Source organism: Manacus vitellinus, unplaced genomic scaffold (assembly GCF_001715985.3).
Source record: "Manacus vitellinus isolate BGI_N305 unplaced genomic scaffold, ASM171598v3 scaffold_6_pilon, whole genome shotgun sequence".
Taxonomy (NCBI): Eukaryota; Metazoa; Chordata; class Aves; order Passeriformes; family Pipridae; genus Manacus; species Manacus vitellinus.
The window spans coordinates 4,520,330-4,539,442 of NW_021940750.1; the positions used below are offsets into that span (position 1 = coordinate 4,520,330).

The following is a 19,113-nucleotide window of genomic DNA, read 5'->3' on the forward strand; positions in this document are numbered from 1 at the left end:
TCACTCGTCCCGTTGCCCCCCTTCCTCGGTAGGCTCCGTTATCCGGTGTCAGAATGAGGCCGGGCCGGCCTGCGGCACGGGCGCCCTCGGAGCCGGGAGCTGCGCCCCGGGGGCGGCGGCGAGGCCGTGCCGGTGCCCGCCTGCCTGGCAAGCACCGTTTTACTTTTGCTTTCTAGCCGGGGCCAGCCCTCGGCGGGCAGGGCAGCTCCTGCCTGCCGGCCCGGCCGCGGCTGCAGGGAGCCGCACCGCCCCGTCCCGCCGCCCCGAGGAACGGCCGGGGGAGGGGGACACGCGTGGAGATGGGGGCAACAAACTAACTAACTAACTAACTAACAAGCGTGGGTTTAAAACATTTCATTCTCTATTGTTCGGCCGCCTTAGAGAGCTGCCCTGCGGAGAGGCGTCTGATTTTCGAGGGAACTCTTTCTCCCAGTGTGAGCGCCGTAAATATCTCAACAGATGCTCGGCTTGTTCGTAATCAGCTCGGCTCCTCGGCGGGCAGCGCGGCAGCGGCGGCGGCGGCGCGGCAGCAGCAGGGTATTAATTCGGGATATGAGGGCTCTCCGCAACATTTGGTTCTTTTTTCCAGAAGGGAAAGATGGAAAAGGGGAGGGATCGCCCGTGAGTCTGACTGACAGTTTACATAATGAGCTTGTGAGGATGCGAGGCAACTATATAAACAGCTCGAAGCCAAGCAAGTTTTCCATTTACTGAGCGCTGTTAGCACCGGTTAAAGGAGGAGCGGTTCCACACTAAGCACTCCCCTCCGCGTCTCTCACCAAACCCACCCGACTCTGGAGTTTATAAAGGCGACGACAGCGATCAGAGGTCGGCGGCTGGCTGCAGGATTAATTCCCAGAAGGGAACGGACCGACACCTGGATTTTATCTTCCGATTTCTGCTCGCGCTCGGGGAATATTTTGAAAAGCAGGTTGCTCCAGGAGAATCGCCGTGACGCCTCTCTTTTCTCCCTCGACCGAGAAAGCACTTGCTTGGACCATTTGAGGAATACAGAAGGAAAACTAAACCCACTAAGAACTGAAACCTCGAATAACACAAGGATGACAGCCTTGCGCATCTTTGGCTTGACGTTTCTGTTAACGATTTTGCAGCAGGTAATCGCACATCGGAAAAAAAAAAAAAGGGTTCGCGAAATGTAAAGTGGGTGATGAAAGCAAGTTTGCATGGCAAAGCCGGGTAAGGTCTGATTTGGCTGTTTTGTGTGTCTCCCCTTTGTGCAGAGGGTGTCCGGCTCTGGTGTCTTCCAGCTGGAGCTGCACGAATTCGTGAATAGCCACGGGTCTCTGGCCAGCGGGAAGCCCTGCTCCCCCCACTGCAGGACCTTCTTTCGCGTTTGTTTGAAGCATTTTCAGGCAGTGGTCTCCCCGGGTTCCTGCACTTTCGGCAGCATCATCACCCCGGTTCTGGGAATAAACTCCTTCAGCATCAAGGATACAGAGAGATTTGACAGCCCCATTAAGCTACCCTTTAACTTCACGTGGCCGGTGAGATTCTGCTTTAAACCCGATTGCGATGGTGGGGCAGGAGGGTGGCAAGAGCAGGCTAACCGCGGCGCGCTCATAACCTGTAAACTGTAATGTAAACAAACTACTTTCGCCCTTAGACTTACTTCCAGAACTTCCTTAAAAAAAAAAAAAAAAAAAAAAAAAAAAGGGGAAAAAATGAGCGATGAAAAAAATCATCCAGACCAGAAGCACTTGGGTTAATCAATGTTATTAAGTGAAATAAGTCAAGGGGCTGGGGGGGTGGGGTGGGTTGAAGGTGGGGATGTGTATCCGTGGTCTAAAGGAGGGAAGCGTGTAGTCGTGGGGAGAGAGCACAAATGCGGGACCCCACAAATGCGGGGCAGGGCAGGGGTGGGGTGCAGGGGTGCGGTGGGGTGCGGGGCTGACGCTGGTTTCTTTCCCGCAGGGAACCTTCTCCCTGATCATCCAGGCCTGGCACGCGCCTGCCAACTACCTGCCGGAAGGTGAATATTGCCGCGCGCCGCCGGCAGGGGGAGCTCGCGCGGCGGGAGCGCCGCTGGGCCCCGTCCCGAGTGCCCGTCCCCCCCTCCATCCCCTCCATCCCGAACGCCCCCCCCGGCTCAGCTGTTTATACTATAACTCCACGGCTGGCTTTATCCCACCATCAGGAGCCGGTCCCCCAACGATATCCATCAGGGGCCGCTTTGATTCTGCCCCAGCCTAATCTCCAACACAATTGCGTTTCCTCCGGTTTATTTTTGGCGTGGGAAAGCGAGGCGGGCTGCGGTGAGAAAGCCGGGAGCTTGCCAGCGAGCCCCGGCCGCCTTTTCCTGTATTTTACACCTTGCTCGAATTCCGCCCTTTGGAAAGGAATAATGGCTTTGGGATGTTTTTCTGAGCGGAGAGGAAAAGGATATTTCACAGCAGCCCTCGCTTTCACAGGCCCCTCGGCTGAGCCCCCTCGGCTGGGGTTTGCACACCCCGGTGCCCACCTTTTCGTACCCTTCCATGCATTCATAGCCACAGGCGTGCCTTTGTATATGTATGTGTGAATATATATATATATATATATGTACACGTGCGAGCGGAGTACCCCGGGAGCGGCGGGTGGTTCGGGCGGTCTCCGCGGCGCGGGGCACTGCAGGCGGCCGCAGTCACTGACCCGCACCCGCTCTCCCGCAGGCTCCCGGCCGCCCCCGGAGGAGTGGCTCATCAGCCAGGTGTCGATCCAGCGGTCGCTGTCGGTGGGCGAGGACTGGTCGCAGGACGTGCACCAGGGCCCACTGACCCAGCTGCGCTACTCCTACCGCGTGGTCTGCAGCGAGAACTACTACGGCGAGAGCTGCTCCCGCCTCTGCAAGCGCCGCGACGACCGGTTCGGGCACTACGTGTGCGCGGCGGACGGCAGCCTGGCCTGCCTGCCCGGCTGGGCCGGCGAGTACTGCACCGACCGTGAGTACCCACCGCGGGCAGCGGGGCGGGACGGGCAGCACCGCGGGCGTCCGGCGGGGCTGGAAAGCTCACAGAGGCCTCCTATCTCCCGGGACATGTTTTCACGCCGACCTCTCCACTCCCTGCCTGGAGAGACAAAGTTGTGCGCTGAGGACTTTGCCCTCTTTGGCTGCAACCACCAAGTCTGTGCTGCACCTCTGCGAGCCTTAACAGCAAAGAGCGAGCTAGCAGGGAAGGCAATCTTGGCTGATAGCCCTAAATAGGCTAGCAGCTTGCTCACACACATGCTTCCACCATTCCTGCTGCCAGAGTATATGAGGCAGGTGTTGTGGTGTAATAGCGGGAATCTTTACTCTGAGCTCAGGATCCCGTTGGGTTTACTCAGTCTTTCACTAGCACTAGCCAAAGCCGCCTTCTCTTGCTCCTTTTCTTGCAAGAGTTCATGTTTGTTGCATAAACAGAAAAACTAAAGGACAATTTGTCAAGTGTTGGCTCTCCTTGTTCACTTCCTCCTGCTCCAGAACTCCCCGTACCAAGAAGTTTTGAAACAAAGCTTTGAAAGTGCAAAAATGTTTTTTCAAAATGTTTCTTTAAAGCTGGCATTTATCCTTTAGAAGTGTGTTCTGCAGTGCCATGTGTATTTACCTAAACATTTATGCTTTTTTATGTTCTCTTTCCAGCCATCTGTCTGGCCGGATGTACTGAACAGAATGGATATTGCAACAAGCCTGGAGAGTGCATGTGAGTAGATGGCAATTGCAATGTGAACATCAATTAAAATGTCTCCTTGCAATAGAAACTTAAACTCTTCTCCATGTCATTAATGTTTTAATTTGACTTTTCTTCTAGCTGCCGTCCTGGTTGGCAAGGCCGTTACTGTGATGAATGCATACCCCATATAGGCTGCCGTCACGGGACTTGTAAAACACAATGGCAGTGCATATGTGATGAAGGATGGGGTGGCCTCTTCTGTGATCAAGGTTAGTTCTGAAGGTTGCACTTACATATCTGGACTCGGTACTCGTCAGTATTGTACTACGGAATCTGACCCATTGGATCTAGAATTAAATTTCCACAAGGTACACGTTCATAGGCATCATTTTGTGCCACTGCTGCCTCAGATACAATTCTTGTAGTTGTAGTAATTTTGTTAGAAAACAAGGAAACCTTTTTGGTAGGTGCAGTTTTTCTCTTGCAAAAGAAGTCTTTGTCTTGGAAAAATACCTAACAATCTGGATGAGTGTTGAACAGGCGAGTTTTCTGCCTGCTCAAGCTAAGTTTAACTTATTCCTCGTACAACTGTAAAAATTTACTAAACAGTTTCTAGCAGCAGTAAACACCATCATTTGGGCCTTCCTTATTTTGCATACAAGGAAGTTAACTCATGTGATAAGTCTGGAGCATGAGAGAAAAATCATGTAAGCAAGAATGAAAAGTACAGGTTCCATTTTAAGGTACACCAGACCACTTCCACCTATTCAACCCACTGAATCACTGAACCATAGCCAGCTGAGCAGTCATGTCCTCAAGGCCGTATATGCACTGCTGGCACTGAGATCATTAAGTGCTCAAAGCAGGCTAAGTGTTTTCAGGACAGTTATAGGATTAAGATGGCAAAGTCTGAATTAAGCAGGAAAAGTAAAGTTGCAGATTTTTTTTCTGCTTGTAGTTATTTATTAACCAGTTGTCTTCCAATTACTCTATGGTATTTATAGAGATAATAAAGTTTTTCTAGTTATGTCCTATGAACTTTTGTGCTTAACCTCTGTCTCAAGTTTAAAGGAGGAAAAAAAAAAAAGAAAACTGTCGAGCTTGGCAGGGCATTTGACAGTTTAATGTACTAACATCCATAAAAGGAAAATATGATAAATAAACAATAAAAGTTTTCTAGTGTTTGTTTAAATCTCCAAGCCAAAACATCTTTTTTTTTTTCCTCTCTGCCTCTCCAGAATGTGCATCAGCGCACACACCTTTTAAAGGTGGGGCTCACTGTTTTAGTATGCAACATGTTATACACAAATTATCTATAGTGCTGTGGCATATCTTCCAGAGAACACACACTTATGAAGTAACTTTTCCAATTTGGCACCTAAATCCCATTGCAGCTAATGGTTTTAAGTCCACAAAAGAGAGAGGGTATAGCAAAGCACTAGGAAAGTTAAATTTTTGCCAGCTCTCTCAAAATTCAGAGCTCACGTATTACAGTGATGGATATGGAGAAATATCTAAAATCACTGATAATCTGAGACATCTGATTATTACTGATAATAACCTGGATAATAATCTCCAGTATTCCTGTTGATAGCAAAATGATATGCTTTATTGGAAATTGTGTCTTTTTTGTTGACTACGGTGTGGTTTTTTTGTTTATCTTTTCTCAGCTGTCAAAGCTTATTCTCTAACTCCTGGTATCTTTGCAGATCTAAACTACTGCACTCACCACAGACCATGCAAAAACGGAGCAACTTGCATGAACACTGGCCAGGGCAGCTACACCTGTGCATGCAAGCCCGGCTTCACTGGTGTTGACTGTGAACATGAGATCAGCGAGTGTGACAGCAATCCCTGTAGGAATGGCGGTAGTTGCACGGTAGGGGCATTTTAAATGTAAAGTCTTTATGTGAAGCAAACCCCAGTATACCTTTTCAGAAATGGTTCTGTAACAACATAATGGGAATTTGATAGGACACAGGTTCATTACTGACGCTCACAACTATCATACTGAACCCTTTCCGAGAGGTGTCACGGGAGGAAGTCTGTTACAGGAGGAGATGTATCATCTAGATTAGAACTAGTCAACTGATCCTTAGGTTTCTGTGGCAGCCATTATGAGAACTTGGCAAGATCCAAGGTTGGTGAGAGAGCAGATCTGTTAAAAATAAGCTTCTCAAAGCACACTTCATAGAGAAATGCACTAACTCTGTATGCTAGTAGCAAATAAAAGAAAACTTCTGCTTTTTGCTATGGGAGGGTAGTGTCAGACAATATGGGGGCAAGCATCTGAAACTTTCTGTGAAATAGGATCCCGCACTTTTAGATTCCTGCGGCTTAGTATTTCAGCATGTTTTCGGACCCAGTCAATGATAGATTGTTTAGCAATGATGGAATGGTAAAGACTGATTGATTATAGATATCAAATGTAATCTGTTGCATGTTTAGATTAAAGCTAATGGCACAAGACCCCACCTCCCTTCTCCCAAGGACATACAGTACTTGAACGAAGAAACAGTTTAGTTATGATCTAAGTGGTGGGACTTACCCAAGCCAAAGCAACTTAAACCTTTGTAAAATAAAAAAGGGCTCTCAGGCTGAGGATAAATGGCCTGATGACAGCTGTGTATGTCAACAACACATACCATTCTGCTCTAGGAGGACCTCAGGGATCCCATTAGACAGTAGTGGTGTTAGCAGTGTTTTTGTCTAGCTGCCTGTAGGCTCCCTACAACTACATCTGCTCTGCGTGTGTAGCTGCATGATTACTCCTGTATGCTGAGTACAGATGATTCACAGCTCCAACCCTCACAGTCCAGCCTGCAGTTGTTTACTTTCCAAATGTCACTTTTGCCACATCAGGCTGTGCATGAGAAGGGACTGAACAGCACTTGCTGCCAACCAAAAATGAGCATGCAAGCAGCTATCATTTGGTGTCATTAAATAACAGTGGCGTAACGTTGTGTTTTACAGGATATGGAGAATGGTTATCGCTGCCTGTGCCCCCCTGGCTACTATGGCACCCACTGTGAGCACAGTGCTTTGACATGTATAGATTCTCCATGCTTTAATGGTGGCACATGCTTGGAAAAAGAACAAGGGGCCAGCTACAGTTGCGTTTGCCCTTTCGGCTTCACAGGGTCAAATTGTGAAAAAAAAGTAGACAGGTGCACAAGCAACCCCTGTGCAAATGGTGAGTCTTTTTATCAAAAAATCTTACGTCCTTGACTCATTTGTGCTTTTCAGTGCAGAAGTGATAGAAATCCAATCTGACCTCTACTCTTCCTCTAGTACATTAGTCCCTCTCCCCCACTGTATTCCACATTTACCCTAATTTTAGTCTCTTGCTGGTTGGGGGGGTGGAGGCTTTCACTGGCGTTTTCTATGCAACAAAACAATGCACAAGGTTTATCATGTGATAGGGAAGAGGGCAGAACTAAATTATTACATATTTAGAAGGAGCATAATTTTAAGGCATCATGATACAATTAGAGAAAATAGAATGGACTTTTAGATGTGCAGTTGTTTTATAAAATAACTTCCCTCTTCTTGAGGTAGTATAAAATGCTGACCAAGAAGAGGTTTAGATTTCCAAATAAAGTCCATTGCAGACTAATTTTTATTTTCTGTTTTTTCCTCAGATGGTAGTTGCTTTTACCTTGGGCAGATTCGTGTGTGTCGTTGTCGGGCTGGTTTCTCTGGTCAGAAATGTGAGATAAACATCAATGATTGTGCCAGAAACCCATGTTCCAATGGGGGAACTTGTCATGACCTGATCAACGATTACACCTGCACATGTTTGCCAGGCTACAGTGGCAGGAACTGTGACATCAAAACCAGAGATGAATGTGCTTCTGGGCCGTGTGAGAATGGAGGCACATGCTACAGTGGACTTTATAGTGCCAACTTTGTCTGCTACTGTCCTTCTGGCTTCATGGGCAACCGCTGCGAATTGCCAGTTTATTCAGTGCCTGTTACACTTCCTCCTAAACCAGTCCCCTGGATTGCTATATCTATGGGGGTGGGTCTGGTGGCTTTGCTCATACTGTTCTGCATGATAGCAATGGTCATCAGGCAGATGAGGATGCACCCAGAGCAGGAGCTGGAGACAATGAACAACCTTTCTGACTTCCAGAAGGACAATCTCATTCCAGCTTCCCAGCTCAAAAACACCAATAAAAATAAAGACCTTGAAGTGGACTGTGGGCTGGAGAAATCAAACTACAAACCCAAGAATCATAAACTGGACTACAACCTGGTAAAAGACCTGACGAGTAGAGGGACACCGGAAGATAAATATTACAAAAGTGAAAAGTGTTTAGGAGAGAAGTCTCCTCTCCGACTACACAGGTGAGAATACAGTCTTTCTTCTACTCTTTCTTAAAGCTGCTCCTCTTCATACCAGTGTAGGAGCAAATGAGAACAGGGGGAAAGAGAAACCCCAAGCAGATGATACACAAAACAAAATAGAGTAAAACCAGGAATCTTCATACTGGATTATGTGTGTCACAGCCAAGGGATATCCTTAGCTGTCAATTAAATGGAGTGTTTGTGCAAGGTGCTGCTAGTATGGGTACTGTAAATGGACCGGGAGTGGCTAGGTCAGTGGTGAAATTAAGAAGTGTCTTTCCTTCCTCAATAGATCTTGGAAGAAGAACAGTTAAGGCATATAGTGATTAAAAATAAGAAGGCAAGATGATCTGCTTACCAAGAAGAATGATAGAGTTAAAATAATAACTCCTTTTCAAAAGCAGAAAAGGGCTAGTATTCACTGGCTTATCAGTCTTCTGATTCATGTACTGAAGTTCTTATCTAGGATCTGCATGTGGCTGTTACCCTGAGGGCTCTGAGGAACTCTGTTAGGTTGGACATGGCAGAAGCATAGGAAGACAGTAACTGTTTCTTACTTCCATGTCTCTAGTATAATGTCCTGACAGCGTACAGAAAGTGTGAAATTTGATCCTCTGCACTTCCCTCCCACGCCTTCATGGCTATCTCATTCCACCACTCCATATTCATGGTAGATTTTGAGAGTCAGGCTTGTTACTGGTCAGCTAACATTGTTTTCTCTCTGCCCTGCCTTAGTGAAAAACCAGAATGCAGGATATCGGCGATATGCTCTCCAAGGGATTCAATGTACCAGTCTGTCTTTGTGATAACAGAAGAAAGGAATGAATGCATCATAGCCACAGAGGTAAGTAAGTACAGAGGTGGACAGGCATAAATTTACAAAGTAAAGGGGTAAATTATTCTCTATTATTGTATCTGAGAAAGTTACTCTATTTCCAGGGATCATGATGTTCCCAACATTCACATCTCATCTTCTGTGGCCCACACAGAGCATACATAAGGGAAAATAAAGAAATTAGCATCTCTGATTTTACTGAACCAGAGATTTTGAGCTTAGATAAGTCAGTGGTAGATGAAAACACAGAACATCAGCCCATAAAAATTCAGCACATTGTACGATTGGTTCTTCTTAAGTAGGTGGTCAGAAAAAATGAAAATAATAATCGTTCTTAGGCCCACTGATGTAAAGCCATGCTTTTTCTTGTAACTACAATGGACAATCTGTGGTCTGTGGAAACAGGCAAAGATATAGATTTCCAGCAGAAGATGGAAGGTAGCTGAATGTATTAGTGGATAGGCATAACAGCCATTTAGGAAGTCTGTAATGAGGTAATTTCAATCTCTCAGTATTTAAGCTCCAGCTAAATATTCTCTAACAGAAGTTAATGCTGTTATTGATAAACACATCTAGATCTTTATGTTATATTAAAACGTTGGATGCACAAAAAGAAGTAAGGGCTAACACTGAACTTTCAAGACTTTAAGAAGCTAGTAAGGAACCAACTAGTTCCTGAAGAATTAAAGACCCTTTGGAAAAAGTCTCAATGGAAGTTAATGACAATTTGGCATTTACCAATACCTGCTTTCTTCAGTGTAGCCTTCTTTGGAACTAGTTTCAGACTGTAGGAAAGAGAAGCTTGCTGTGCCATACAGCAGTGATCTGTGAAGTCAGATCTGCAGGATTCTGTCTCCCTTTCCAGTGTGGATATCAGATTTCCCCTTGAAAGGAAGCTGGAACACAAGTCAACCGACAATATTAAAAGTTTAAGACTAAGTGAAAGTATTTTCAAAGATACAAATGACAACTAGATGCTTCATTCCCATTAATTGACCTAAATACTATATCTTCCTTTGAAGATCTTTCTGACTGAAGCCAGGCTCCTAAATTTACATCAGGCATCTCCAGAAAGTGTTTTTATTTTCAGTGACAGCCTCTGAAACTTCTCTCCACATCTTTCAGGCTTAACGCTTCTAAACACAAGCTATTTAACTATACCATGTACTTTTTACAGAGCCCTAATATCAAGCACCCATATATGTAAGCATTCTTCCCCTCGGTCCAGGTAGAGAGGTCACTCATCAGACAGATGACTATTTTTTTTTTGTGCTGGTGATTCTTTGTCTCTGGACCCAGCTGAAAACATTGACCACTGAGAGTTAAACTTCAGTAATGTCTGATTTAAACTGCTTTGGTTTGACATACAAGAATTACAGTGTATTAGTTCTGTACTACTCTGTATGCTGTGATTCCTTCTCATTCATTCCTGGTGTTATTTTATATCCTGATAGGTATAAGACTGAAGATCGGTCCATTTGCACCTCAGATTTGGTAATGCCAGTAGATGGATGTTCCTGCTGCATTGTTTACAATTCAGAACTGGATTGGACTGTTTTTAATTACATGCAACTTGCTGCTCTCAGGCGGAGGATGGAACTGGGTGAACTGGACAGACTGTGAATTTCCTGAAAGATGCAATACACCTTTTTGTTCTTACTGCCCTTGTTTGAAATTTGATACCAGAAATCTCATTGGCTTTAGAAAAGGGGAGGCAGAGGGAAGAGAGAGGTTAAAAAAGTTGGTGTTTTAAAAGATGCTGAGGCCATTTCCTCATGGACAGACCCCTGGCTTTCCAGAACTCTGATTATGGGAGGTGCTGGTAGATGAGGAGGCACATAACAGTCACAGATGTTGCCATGGAAGGTGCGAAGCAAGACATATTGCTATGCAGATAATGGATACAATATAAACGAGGTCTCCATTTTTTTCTGGGTATAAAAGTGCCTAAAATGTGTCAAGAGAATCTAACAAACCCAAACAGACACTTGACTGCTCTTCCTGCAGTTACCTGAACAGTACTGGGCAGGAGTGGCTGATACTTTCTGCTACACTTCTATTTGCATCTCCTCTCTCCTGCTGCATGTACTGGAGACTGCGTAAGAAGCAAGAGGAGGAAGAAAAGAAGAATGCTGAATTTTCATGTCATCTCATTTGGTGATGCTTTGGAGAACTGATTGACTCAAGCCACTCTGTGGGACATGATTTTTGTGAAGTTGTGATAAGGAATGTGTACTGCCTCTTCCTCATTGATGAGGAGGAGACGTGATCCTAGCTCTATATAAAGCCTTACAAATGCGTTTAAAATCAATCAGCTCCTAGAACCTTTATGTGCTGAGCTGTCTCAGCTGTTTTCATGCCCTTTGCACTACCAGTGATTGTGAATAGACATTGCTTCTCTTCTTCTCCTTCCTTGTTCTCTCCCCCTCTGCCTTATTTTGACACGAATTTGGGGGTTTATGTTGTGTTTCTGAATTAGGTGCCACATTTTACTGCAAATAGTCTCAGAATCGCAGCTGTTACTTTCTGAAGAAGCAGCAGCAGTGTGACACAACCCACCCACCCCCCCATTTCTCCATCTGGTTGCAAAACTCCAACTCCTGTCCTTTGTCCCAGTTCTAAATGCCCAGTAGCAAAGCACCCACTGAGATGCCCTCTGCCAAGACAGGTGGAGATTAGAGTCAGAAGGTTCTAGGCTCATCCTGTTTCTCTCATACCCACCCACTGCTACATGGAAAAGGGGAAGCCTGTCCCTGGAAACCAGAGGTGTGCAGAAGCTCTTTTCTTATATACATATTTACCACAATACTACCCGACACTCCAGTGGAAAGTGCTGTGACACTAGTGAACGAGACCATGGCACGGGGCAGAATGAGGAGGGAGAAACACCATCTCTTCAAAGAAACCTGGACTGTGTTATCTCTCAGACAGTGATATTCCTGCCCTTGTGAAGCCTGTTGTTGGACTAGCCCATCTACTCCCTTGAACTGTGCAGACAAGACCCCTTCATATTGTCCACTACTGACCTTCTGCTCTGACCACGTAGGACCACTTTGAAGATGACCTTCAGAAATCAATAATATGGGTTTTAGTTTGTCTGTTTGTAGTTTATTTTGAAGACTAGTATTTCAGTAATTTAAAGAAAATCAGAAGCACTGAACTTTCTACGTTTTATAACATTATTTTGTATATAATGTATATTTATAATCAAAACAGAAGTGTAAATATGTTTATTACTTCTCATGTAATGTTTTTAATGTGATGACAAAGTTTGAATTTTATTTTTTTTTTCAAGCAATGAAAATACTTTCCTGCTACTACAAAGTTTATTGTGGTTTGTCCTTTTACACCTGTTATTCCGTGACAGCCAAAGTTAGTGAGGTCCCCCAGAAGTAAGCTCGCTTGCTTGCTCCCTGCACTCAGGCCTACATTTACATTTTGCACACCAGCTGATGTCAGCTGCTTTTTATAAAATGGTTATGCTGTTAACTAATGTCAGCAAAGTTGTTCATCTGAGTGGCATTCATCTGACATTTTGAAATGTTATACATATTTATATTGTGATAGCTAACATTTAAATTACATATATACATATATATTCTCTTGCTATAGTGTGGGACTGAACTGTCAGGAAAGTTATTTTTATTAATGCTTCACTCTTCCTATCTCATGACAACTCATGGCATGGAAGATACAGATTTAATACCATTTTGAAGTGGCTTAATAAATGTGCTGGCTTGGGGTTCCCTTGCAGAACAAAATATAGTCACTATCTTTTTTAATCTCATTTCTTTAAATACTTTCAGTAAGATCCAAATCTTATCCTCAGATTACTCTACCACATCATCTACATCTACATTTGTAAGATTTTATTCTTGTTTGTTTGATTGCAAGGGGTAAGATTTGTCTTTCACTTGTGGGATTAGGGGGAATTTCAAGCTTTCTCCTCCTGAGTTCCCTGTGCTACACCAGCAGCTGTGTCCTCCCAGGGCATCACAAAGTCATTACCCTCCACCACCCTTTTGGAGGACATTTCCGCCAAAAAAAGTGTAAAAAGCACACTTGTATAAACACTCCTAGCAGGTTTAGTAGCCTTTGAAGCATACACATTTACAGACAATTAAATCTCTCACTAGATCAGCTAGGTGCAATACAGCCAACATCTGAGTGCACAAAAGCAAATCTATAAGAACAGGAAACTACTGCTGCTCTATTTTAAAACCAGACTTTTTGTTGTTGTTGACAAAATGCCAAAAAAAGCATCTGAATATGGGATGCCTTTCCTATCTTTCCCCAGAATAAAATCTAACAAAATTTGCTAGTTTTTTTTTTTAATACAAAATTAAAACCCCACTGGCATTAAAAAAGCACCATAACAAATTATTTTCGCCTTGTCATTAAAATATTGCAAACAATGATTCGTAAGGGTCCTTCTAATCATATTATTAAGGTTACTATTAAATACTATTTGCTTTGGATGGTTTTGTTTCTCCCTCTTTAGTCCTTTTCACAACGAAATTAACTTGAATATCCCAGCCAATTTCCCCAGCTACCATAAAAAATAAATTTAACATGAAACTCAGAAATAAAATGCCACCTCCCCCTCCCCAAACATTCACCCTGTAGAGCAAATTATGAAAAACAAGCCATTGACAAAAAGCCGAGCAGATGCTCCCTGCTTGCAGTCCTTCCTCGGCAATGTGAAATAAACCCAACAGATGCCTCTCTTAATTGAGCACATGGATTACATACACACATGCACTCTGTCCTGCTTAAAACAAAACACACACAAAAATCAAACAGGAAAATAGACAGAGAACTCTTCCCAAAGCCTAGGCAAGCAGGAATGTTAAGATCAAAAAAGACTTGGCTTTTCCTGCTCAAAACATGACAGGAAACTGTATCCATAGACAGAAGGGAGTTGAAATCCATTAAAACCTGTGGACCTGATTATGTAGATCCCATGGGGTAAAGCAGGTACAACACATGCCTTTGTGTATCCACACAGGAGAGAAGAAAAAAAAACACATCATCTTACAAGGAAATCTGTGAATATTTACTGGAGGCAGTACTGTGAGATGCAGCTACTGGAATAGATCACAGATCCTACACAGGAAAAACAGGAGCAGTGCCTACTTCCGCACAGGAGGAGATGGAAAGCATATGTGAATCTATGCACGTGAGCACATCCCCAAGTCCTTGCCAAAGAAACTACAAGCAAATTAGCTGAACACATAATATGACCTGGATTCAACCTACGTCTTTGGCCAGAAACTTCCTTACTGAGGGCCAGTGTGCACTGAGTGCTCACCAGCCTGGCTCTCCCCAGGTAAGCACATCTCTGAGCCACAGTGTATGAATCACTAGGAGGAGCTGAGATCCTTCTGGCTTTAAAGACTCAACCCGAATTTCAGAGATTCCTCTTGAGGACCACAGATTATATCAGGACCATAAATGTACTAACAACAGTGCCTTTTCTATTAAAAAGCTTATATAGTTCTCAGACCTGACTGTACCATTCATTTCTTTCAGCAAAATTTGCAGTAACAATGGCGAGATTATGGATTTGGCTCAAGGACTGTGCCTAAACTTGGCTTTCAGTTTTAAAAGAGTGCACAAATTTACTTAAAAGCCATGTGACAAAACAACTGCCAAACATGACAAACTGCTGCCTCTGAGAAACTCTTTCATGTTTCCTTGTATTAATCCTGATAAAAACTATTCCACAGCCATGCAGAGCCCCTCAGTCCAAGTGATTTTAAAGCTGGAGTGAGTGAGAAGGGTGCTGTTTCATACAGTGCTTCGCCTAAGTTGTTCCTTGTTCGGCTCCAGCCCTACATCACTTACCTCTTTAAAGACTCTGCTGATGAGGGGAGATGGATGCTGGGATATACCCGTAGCTATAGCACCCACTGGTGCTGAGACAACATGCAGCAACACACAGCACAGGGCACAGAGTTCACCACTTAGGTTAGTGTAGATGAGAGATGCTTGTAGAAGTTAAGGTTGATACAGGATCTGCCTAAAATGGGCTAAAATGCAGAATGCATTTATTATGCGCAATACTTGTCTAGCAACAACTTTCAGCCTTGAAAGAGCTGCTGAGAAAGACTAAGTTAGTTATTGTGCAATTGCAACCACCTAGTCCAAAAGAAGAAACCATCTCTGTAAAAACACATATCAAATATTTTCATTGCTCTTCAGTTTTTTTTCATTAATTCATGCTAAAATGAAAAAGGCACAGTAGGTCACTAACAAACCTGCACTACAGTGGCTTAAAGTGACAGTTACATATCTGTGTTTGCATATCATTCCCTTATCTCACATACCTGACCCATAAATACACATTGGTTTTATGCAGCAGATATGACACTCCCAGCACATTTTGCTCTCACTCCAAACTCCAGTTCTGGAGAATTGACATAACTCAGTGGCCCTCTGCCATGCTACACTATTTTCACAACTTCAATTTTATGGCCTCTCCTATCAGCTTCCCTGTCCCCACTGTGCCTTCCCCTCCTCGCTCTCCCCTCTCCTCTTAAGTTTTGCCAGCTCAGTTCCCAGAGCTTGAAGGTAATGATGCTGCTGGCTGTTGACATGCAAAGCAGTGAGATTTCTCCTTTATCACTCCTGCACCTTCTCTGATTCATGCTATTCTGCTATCAGACCTTCTCTGGGCAACAGTGTGACTCAGCACCATAAAACTACCCTTTCTCTTTCTCCACCCTCTGCCAGTCACCACCATCACCATCCTTGCTCCTCTTCCCCTCTGCAGTTTTGGGGCATATTTCTGCACAGTGGTCTATCATGCTGCAGGGTTAGGGTGGAACTCTCTGATTTATCGGGTAATTGATTGTGTACAGAACAATAATTTCAGGTGCCACAGCAATTGTCCCATGCCCATCATTTGATTTGGGGTACCAGCATGCACCTTTGCCTCCTCCCTTTTATATCTTGATGGTAGACCATCACCTTCCCAGAGGTGCTCCTTTCTCCCAAATCTGCTGCACCCTCCAAAGAGCTGTTCAGCCCTTCACTGATCTGCTTACAAAGCTCATCCAGCAGTCACTTCTACTCAGAGGTCTTCACTGCCTTGCAGCAACACCCCACACATGTCCCCAAGGGAGCATGTCACTCAGTAGTGACAGGCTCAGGTGTGCAGCTCCCCACACTGCAGGATCACACCCCTGGGCAAGAAGAAGAGCAGGTGAAGTTTAAAAGTGCAGGGCATGGAACTGACTGGAAAAAAACTCCTGCTGCCCAAGTCACCATCTCATTGTCCTCCCTTCTGACCGGGTCACTCAGGGATTCTGACTGACATATCATGTGAGAGGGGAGACCTAACAGCTAAGGCAAGTAGAGTGGTCCACATCTAGAGATAACATAGCCCTGGATGTTATGTGACCTGCATAAAACAGAGGATCCCATAATTACTTTATCTCTTCCATATACTGTAGAATAGTGATGGACTTGCCTCTCACACAGGTAGCAGTGTAGTACATAACTCCCATAGAAGGGCTTAATCCTTCATTTCCTCTGCAAGCATTGTGTCTTTCCTCTTGCCAACCAAGCTGGAAACAGTGTTCAGACTCCATCTATCCCTGCAGCCAGCCTCACAGACTGCTCTGTGTAAAGGCCGGGTCATTCACAGGGGAAGTCCCAAAGTGCAAATCAACATCTTGTTTATAGTCATGTTTTGCAAATACACAGTTAAATGAGGAAAACACGCAGTTTCAGGAGAGGCTGTTTGGTGATGACATCTTTCAGCTCTGCTTTATGACTTATTTGTTGAGCTGTTGCTGGCTTCACAGTAATTTTGTTGATTACATTTTTAACTAACTACACTAACTAACTAACTGCCTAGAAGGTCACAGAGGCACTGTGTTTGTTTTTATAAATTAAATTGAACCAATTCATATTTAACATCTAAACAGATCTACTGAGAGTTAGGTTTATAGTTGGAGAGGCCATCACCGGTCAGAACAGGATTTGGCCATTCCTGGTACCATGCCAGAGCTCTGATGATCCCTGTACTGGGGCACACAGCTCCCACAATGGTTTGTAAGCAGGGTTGAAAATCCTAGTACAAATATGAATCACTGTGCATTTGAAATTCCTTTTTTATTAACACTGGTTAATAGTTGCCTTACATTTTCTGCCTTGGCAGAAACCACCAAAGCATTGCCAAAGCATTTTGTTCCTGATCATAAACTCATTTGTTCTCTGGAAGATTGTCAGCAAAGAAACGCAAGACAATCTGAACAAAATGTATCTGGGGGGTAAAAAACTCACATGAGATAGAAGTGTGGTAACTAAAAAAGCAATGGCCCTGTTCTAATCCTCTCTTTTGCTTCAGCCTACCAGGTCCTGGTGTTAGCTTCCGATCCTCTCACATCTCCTTATACCACAGAGGTTCTTTTCTTCCTTCAGACCCATCCCTTCACAAAGATTACATTGATTCCACTCTGTTAATGGTATCTAAGTTGCTTAGGAGGAGTTTTTGAAGTTCTTCAAAACTCTAGATACAATCGTGGCCAGGTTTCTGGAGACAGAGTTCACTTACAGCCCAGGAACAGGTAGAAATGCCTGTGTGCTTATAATTACAAAAATCTCCTTTTTCCTGGAGACAGCAATGTTAAGGAACCTGTACATCAGATATACATTTTTCAAATGTGAGGAGGAAGAATTTCCTTGCTGTTTTGCCAGTTGCTCCACAATCTGCTCTCAGTCATCTTCAGCAGATGCCGATTCATCTCACCTCACCACAGCCATCCAAGCATGAAGCGTCTAGTTTAATCCAACCGTGTGGCTTAGCTAGGGTTCATGGAGAAAGGTAGACTCTTCCAGCGTTTGCCTCTGGAGAGGCATCTGAAGTAACTGAGAGTGAAGGGTGATGCTTGGAAGGGTCAATGCTGCTAACTGAAACCTGATAACTACCTCTGAGATAGTTTGGGCTGTGCAAGAGGCATCCTTAGGCATGAATTTGAGAAGCAAGAAGTGTTCGAGGTGGAGTTCTTAATGCTAACATGACTCAGAAAGATTTTGTGAGGACTCATTCATACCCTTTAGACTCCTCATGGCTGCGGAAGTGCAAATAAGCCTTTACTAGTTTCATCTTATTGTTTAATTAGTCGCTCAGTGTAAACAGCATCTGGGCAAACCAAACAGTGCTACCTGAGTGTGCAGAGGCAGACATTGCTCCTGCCGCCTCCCCTCGCCACAGAGGAGCATTTTCCTTTTAGTTTGAGCCCAAACCAGGCCGTGCTGTACTGCCATCATCGCTTCCTGTTTGTTACCTCACAACACTATTTCCTGTTTCCTGCCCAATTATGACCATGCCAACTGTTTTTCCCAAGCCTGAACCAGCTTCCCAGTACCCCATTTTCGACTCACACAAAAACATCGCAGTGGACACTGGCCTGGTGGCAGGGGGTGCTGCTTGCTGCCATGTGAAACACAGCCCTATCCCCATGCTGTCACCTTCCCTCTCCCTGCCCACTTGGGTGCCCAGTCCTGAGCTAAAGAAGTGAGCCTCATAAACATCCCATAAACTGAGACAAAACAAAACGAGGTGCTGGTAACTCCTGGAGTTTTATTGTAAACAAGTAGAAGGCAGCAAGGTACCCTCCAAATCATCTGAATCATCTGGACGAGTGATGTGAAGGACTCATTGGGGTCCATCTCTTCAGACACCCTGCATGTCACTGGGCTTTCTGCTTACTCAGCAACCTGACACTGAGCTGCCTAAAGAAAATGCTGTGGGAAACCACATTAAGGCATCAGAGTACAGGGGATTAATGTGGTCTCCAGTAGCTAGTCCCAATGCCTCGTCATCCCCATGGTGGAAACACTTCCACTTTTGTAGCTGAATTTGCTTTCAATATCCAGCCACTTCTGGTTATGCCTTTATCCTTATTAGCCCTATATGTGGTATTTTCTCTTTATATGTAAAAAAGTGATGTCCCCAGTGTTGTTTTGGTACCTGAAGCAGCTAAATCCTTTCAGTCTCTTCCTGAATGTCTCAGCCTCTAATGCTGAGGTGAGGTCCATGGCTCAGGTGAGAAGACCACCTTCCTTCTACTACTCTCTGCACCCTTATTTAAGCACTCAAAGACCTCATGGTCTCCAGAAAGTGTCCTTTTCCCAACCCTGTGGAGGACTGCTGTCTTCTCACCAGTTGCCTGATGGTGTATCAGAAGTCCTTACAGGATCCTGGAGATCTCCCAGAGACAGGGAGCAGGCTACCAGCCAGCAGAAAGAAAATACCCCACAGTTCTG

General features: G+C 44.5%; 1 protein-coding gene across 2 annotated transcripts; it reads left to right on the top strand.

Annotated features, from left to right (window-relative positions):
- Nucleotides 1-525: 525 nt before the first annotated feature.
- On the top strand, nt 526-12,159 carry DLL4 (delta like canonical Notch ligand 4). Of its 2 annotated transcripts, XM_018082972.3 has the most exons (11): nt 528-1,115; nt 1,242-1,505; nt 1,933-1,990; nt 2,670-2,939; nt 3,620-3,680; nt 3,789-3,919; nt 5,360-5,529; nt 6,624-6,843; nt 7,292-8,000; nt 8,736-8,844; nt 10,290-12,159. In XM_018082972.3, exons 1-11 carry the CDS (start codon nt 1,062-1,064, stop codon nt 10,293-10,295), a joined length of 2,052 nt encoding a protein of 683 aa, XP_017938461.1. In that variant the 5' UTR covers nt 528-1,061; the 3' UTR covers nt 10,296-12,159. The 2 variants fall into 2 exon arrangements, with proteins under 2 accessions (XP_017938459.1, XP_017938461.1); XM_018082970.3 differs by lacking the exon at nt 10,290-12,159 and having other exon boundaries at nt 526-1,115; nt 8,736-8,992.
- Nucleotides 12,160-19,113: the final 6,954 nt, after the last annotated feature.

What these genes read in the sequence shown, in the direction of transcription:
- DLL4 (XM_018082970.3), top strand. Translation starts at nt 1,062, where the DNA reads ATGACAGCCTTGCGCATCTTTGGCTTGACGTTTCTGTTAACGATTTTG. An exon ending in TGTTAACGATTTTGCAGCAG is followed by an intron (nt 1,116 to 1,241) that starts GTAATCGCACAT and finishes CCCTTTGTGCAG; the next exon opens with AGGGTGTCCGGCTCTGGTGT. An exon ending in CCTTTAACTTCACGTGGCCG is followed by an intron (nt 1,506 to 1,932) that starts GTGAGATTCTGC and finishes TCTTTCCCGCAG; the next exon opens with GGAACCTTCTCCCTGATCAT.